The 6,076-nt window shown below is 57.0% G+C and overlaps 1 protein-coding gene across 1 annotated transcript in view; it reads left to right on the top strand.

Annotated features, from left to right (window-relative positions):
• Nucleotides 1-5,943, top strand: part of LOC107307335 (P-selectin-like) — a 42,395-nt gene extending 36,452 nt beyond the window's left edge. The window contains exon 3 of the mRNA XM_015850833.2: nt 5,711-5,943. Coding sequence (XP_015706319.1) covers nt 5,711-5,943 — 233 coding nt within the window. The remainder of the gene's footprint in view (nt 1-5,710) is intronic.
• The last annotated feature ends 133 nt before the right edge of the window (nt 5,944-6,076 follow it).

The following is a 6,076-nucleotide window of genomic DNA, read 5'->3' on the forward strand; positions in this document are numbered from 1 at the left end:
TTTCCCCATATCCCCCCGTAGGACCCTCTAGGAACCCCCCTCTTCCCCCCATATCCCCCCTTAGTATCCCCCCATATCCCCCCATATCCCCCATATCCCCCCCTAGGACCCTATAGGACCCCAATCCCCCCATATCCCCTCCTCACTCTCGCAGACGGGTTTGGGTGGCTCCACGTCCCGCTGCGGGTGCAGTCGCTGCGGTCGCTGCCCACCAGCCTGAACCCCATATACCCCATATACCCCACATCCCCTATCCCCCTCATATCCCCCCTATATCCCCCATATCCCCCTATATCCACCCCATATACCCCCCATATCCCCCTATATCACCCCATACCCCCTGTATCCACCGCCCCATATCCCCTTATATCCCCCCATACCACTCCATATCCCCCTAAACTCCCCTAGGCCCCCATATCCCCGCATTGGACCCTCTAGAACCCCTATATCTCCCCCTAGGACCCTCTTAGGACCCCCATATCCCCCCCTAGGACCCCCATATCCCCCATACACCCCCATATCCCCCCCTAGGACCCCCATAGCCCCTTATCCCCCCCTAGGAACCCGCAATATCCCCCCATTCCCCCCCTAGGACCCCATATCTCCCCCTATATCACCCCCTAGGACCCCCATATCCCCCCATAGGACCCTCTAGGACCCCCATATCCCCCCATATCCCCCCATATACCCTCATATACCCCCTAAGCCCCATAGGACCCCCATATCCCCCCATATCTCCCCCTAGGACCCTCTTAGGACCCCCATATCCCCCCCTAGGACCCCAATATCCCCCCTAAGCCCCATAGGACCCCATATCCCCCCCTAGACTCCCCATATCTCCCCCTTAAATCTTCCCCTAGGACCCTCTTAGGACCCCCATATCCCCCCTAGGACCCCATATCCCCCTATATCACCTCCCATCTCCCCCCATATCTTCCCCATAGGACCCTCTAGGACCCCCATCTCCCCCATCTCCCCCTGTTATCCCCCCTAGCACCCTCTAGGACCCCATTTCCCCCATATACCCCCTAGGACCCCTATTGCCCCCTCTAGGACACCAATATCCCCCATATCCCCCCATAACCCCCATATCTCCCCCTAGAACCCTCATACCCCCCCATATCTCCCCCTAGGACCCTCTTAGGACCCCCATATCCCCCCATATCCCCCCCTAAGGCCCCATAGGACCCCCATATCCCCCCCTAGGACCCCAAATACCCCCCATATCTCCCCTATGACCCTCTTTAGGACCCCCATATCCCCCATATCTCCCCCTAGGACCCTCTTAGGACCCCCATATCCCCCCCTAGGACCCTCATACCCCCCATATCCCCCCTAGGACCCCAATACCCCCCATATCCCCCCCTAGGACCCCAATATCCCCCCATATCCCCCCCTAGGACCCAATATCCCCCATATCCCCCCGTAGGACCCCAATATCCCCCCTATACCCCCTAGGACCCCAATATCCCCCCCATATCCCCCCCCTAGGACCCCAATATCCCCCATATCCCCCCCATATCCCCCCATATCTTCCCATAGGACCCCATCTCCCCCCTAGGTCCCCCATCTCCCCCATAGGACCCCTAGGACCCCATATCCCCCCCTATATGCCCTATATCCCCTATATGCCCTATATGCCCTCACTCTCGCAGACGGGTTTGGGGTGGCTCCATGTCCCGCCTGCGGGTGCAGTCGCTGCGGTCGCTGCCCACCAGCCTGACCCCATATACCCCCATATACCCCATATCCCCATATATCCACCCCATATCCCCCATATACCCCCATATCTCCCCATATCTCCCCCATCTCCCCCCATATCCCCCTATATCCCCCCATATACCCCCTTAGGACCCCAATATCTCCCCATAGGACCCTCTAGGACCACCATCTCCCCCATCTCCCCCTATAGTCCCCCCCTATCCCTCTTAGGACCCCCCATATCCCCCCTAGGACCCCAATATCCCCCATTCCCCCCTAGGACCCCATTTCCCCCCCTTATCCCCCCTAGGCCCTCTTAGGACCCCCATATCCCCCCTAGGACCCCCATATCCCCCATATCCCCCCTAGGACCCCCATATCTGCCCCTATATCCCCCCCTAGGGACCCCAAATCCCCCCATATCCCCCCCTAGGACCCCCATATCTCCCCCTATATCCCCCTAGGACCCCAATATCTCCCCATAGGACCTCTTAGGACCCCAATATCCCCCGATATCCCCCCCTAGGACCCTCCTTAGGACCCCCATATTCCCCCTAGGACCCCAATATCCCCCCATAATCCCCTTATATCCCCCCATATCCCACCCTATCCCTCTTAGGACCCCCATATCTCCTTATATCCCCCCATATCCCCATGGGACCCCAATAATCCCCCATTTCCCCCCATAACCCCTCTAGGCCCCTCTTAGGACCCCCATATCCCCCATATCTCCCCATAGGACCCCATTATCCCCCCATATACCCCCCTAAGCCCCATAGGACCCCATATCCCCTCCTCACTCTCGCAGACGGGTTGGGGTGGCTCCAGTCCCGCTGCGGGTGCAGTCGCTGCGGTCGCTGCCCACCAGCCTGAACCCCATATACCCCCATATACCCCCATATCCCCCCTATCCCTCTTAGGACCCCCATATCCCCCCTAGGACCCTATATCCCCCCATCTCCCCCCATATCTCCCCTATATCCCCTCATAACCCCCATATCCCCCCTATATCCCCCATAACCCCATATATCTCCCATATACCCCCATAACCCCCATATCCCCCCATATCCCCCATATTCCCCCTAGGACCTCTTAGGACCCCCATATCCCCCCATATCCCCCCTAGGACACCATATCCCCCCTAGGACCCCCATATCCCCCCATACCCCCCCTAGGACCCCAATATACCCCCCTAGAACCCATCATACCGCCCCCATATCTCCCCATAGGACCCCATATCCCCCCCATATCCCCCCATATCTCTCCCTAGACCCTCTTAGGACCCCATATCCCCCATATCCCCCCTAGGACCCCCATACCCCCCTATATCCCCCCTTCTCCCCCCATATCCCCCCTATATCCCCCCATATCCCCCCGTAGACCCCCATATCCCCCCATATCTCCCCCTAGACCCTCTTAGGACCCCCATATCCCCCTTATATCCCCATATCCCCCCATAGGACCCCAATATCCCCCCATTTCCCCCCATACCCCCCCATATCCCCCATATCTCCCCATATCCCCCATATCCCTCCTCACTCTCGCAGACGGGTTTGGGGTGCTCCATGTCCCGCTGCGGGTGCAGTCGCTGCGGTCGCTGCCCACCAGCCTGAACCCCATATACCCCACATGACCCCCCATATCCCCCCATACCCCCCTATATCCCCCCATCTCCCCCCATATCCCCCTATATCCCCCCATCTCCCCCCATATCCCCCTATATCCCCTCATACCTCCCACAGGACCCCAATATCCCCCCTAGGACCCTCAATACCCCCCATATCTCCCCCTAGGACCCTCTTAGGATCCCCCATATCCCCCATATCCCCCCCTAGGACACCAATATCCCCTCCTAGGACCCCCATATCCCCCATACCTCCCCATATCCCCCCAATATCCCCTTATATCACCCCATATCCCCCCTAGGACCCTCTAGGACCCCCATATCCCACCCCTAGGACCCTCTTAGGACCCCCATATCCCCCCATATCCCCCCCATACACCCCCATAGGACCCCATTATCCCCTCCTCACTCTCGCAGACGGGTTGGGGTGGCTCCACGTCCCGCTGCGGGTGCAGTCGCTGCGGTCGCTGCCCAGCCAGCCTGAACCCCATATACCCCATATACCCCATATCCCCCTATATACCCCCCAATATCCCCCCATATCCCCCTATATCCCCCTATATCCCCTCATACCCCCCCTATATCCCCCCATACCCCCCCTAGGACCCTCATACTCCCCCATATACCCCCCTAGGATCCCAATATCCCCCCATATCTCCCCTAGGACCCTCTTAGGACCCCCATATCCCCCCCTAGGACCCCCAATATTCCCCCATATCCCCCCCTAGGACCCCCCAATATCCCCCCATATCCCCCCATAACCCCTCTAGGACCCTCTTAGGACCCCTAAATCCCCCATAACCCCCTATATCCCCCCCAGGACCCCCATATCCCCCCTAGGACCCCCATATCCCCCCCTAGGACCCTCTTGGACCCCATATCTCCCCTAGGACCCCAATACCCCCCCATAGGACCCCCATATCCCCCCCTAGGACCCCCATATCCCCCCATATCCCCCCCTAAAGCCCCATAGGACCCCATTATCCCCCCATATCCCTCCTCCACTTCTCGCAGACGGGTTTGGGTGGCTCCACGTCCGCTGCGGGTGCAGTCGCTGCGGTCGCTGCCACCAGCCTTGAACCCGGGGTCGCAGCTGAACTCGCCCATGAACCTTCCACGGGGACCCGGGAACCTTCTTTATATGGTCCATCCCCATCGGGACCACGCGGCCGTTCTCAAGGCTCAGGTGGAGTCTGGGGCACGTCCGCACTGCAACCAATGGGAACGTATAGGAACACTATGGGAAACCTATAGGAACCCTATAGGAACCCAATAGGAAACAATAGGAACCAATAGGAGCCCTATAGGACAGCCCATAAGACCCAATAGGAGCCCAATTAAGACCCCAATAGGAGTCCTATTAAGACCCCAATAGGAGTCCTATAAGACCCCAATAGGAGCCCTATAGGATCCCAATAGAGACCTATAGGAACCCAATAGGAAGCCCTATATAGACCTCATATGGAGCCCAAAAGGAGCCCTATGGAGCCCTATAGGATCCCAATAAGAGACCTATAGGAACCCAATATGACCCCAATAGGAACCCAATAGGAACCAATAGGAGCCCTATAGGAACAATGGAGCCCTATAGGAGCCCTATAGGAGCCTATAGGTTCTCAAGGCTCAAGGTGGAGTCTGGGGCACGTCCGCACTGCAAGCAATGGAACGTATAGGAAACATATAGGAGATCCATAGGAATCCAATAGGAATCAATAATAATCAATAGGAGCCCTATAGGAACCAATAGGAACCAATAGGAGCCAATAAGAACCAATAGGATCTTATAGGAACCAATAGGAGCCCTATAGGAGTCCTATAAGATCCTAATATGGCCCCAATAGAAGCTCTATAGAAGCCCTATAGATAGAGTCCTATAGGATCGCAATAGGAGCCCTATAGAACCAATAGGAGCCAATAGGAGCCCTATAGGATCACAAATGGGAACCCAATAGGAGCCCTATAGGAGCCCTATAGGAGCCCAATAGGAGCCCTATAGGATCACAATAAGAACCCAATAGGAGCCCTATAGGATCCCAAAAGGAGTCCTATAAGACCCAATAGGAGCCCTATAGGATCCCAATAAGAAGACCTATAGGAAAGCCCAATAGGAGCCCTATAGGACCTCAATGGCTCCTATTGAGGTCCTATAGGGCTCCTATTGGGTTCCTATAGGTCTCTTATTGGGATCCTATAGGGCTCCTATTGGGGTCTTATAGGACTCCTATTGGGGTCTTATAGGACTCCTATTGGGGTCTTATTGGGCTCCTATTGGGGTCTTATTGGGCTCCTATAGGGCTCCTATTGGTTCCTATTGGTTCCTATTGGGTTCCTATAGGGTTCCTATAGGTTTCCCATAGTGTTCCTATACGTTCCCATTGGTTGCAGTGCGGACGTGCCCCAGACTCCACCTGAGCCTTGAGAACGGCCGCGTGGTCCCGATGGGGATGGACCATATTAAAGAAGGTTCCCGGGTCCCCGTGGAAGGTTCATGGGCCGAGTTCAGCTGCGACCCCGGGTTCAGGCTGGTGGGCAGCGACCGCAGCGACTGCACCCGCAGCGGGACGTGGAGCCACCCCAAACCCGTCTGCGAGAGTGAGGAGGGGATATGGGGGGGATAATGGGGNGATCCTATAGGGCTCCTATAGGGCTCCTTTTGGGCTCCTATTGAGGTCCTATAGGGCTCCTATTGGGTTCCTATAGGTCTCTTATTGGGATCCTATAGGGCTCCTATTGGGGTCTTATAGGACTCCT

The sequence above is a fragment of the Coturnix japonica genome, unplaced genomic scaffold, assembly GCF_001577835.2.
Source record: "Coturnix japonica isolate 7356 unplaced genomic scaffold, Coturnix japonica 2.1 chrUnrandom550, whole genome shotgun sequence".
Classification (NCBI taxonomy): Eukaryota; Metazoa; Chordata; class Aves; order Galliformes; family Phasianidae; genus Coturnix; species Coturnix japonica.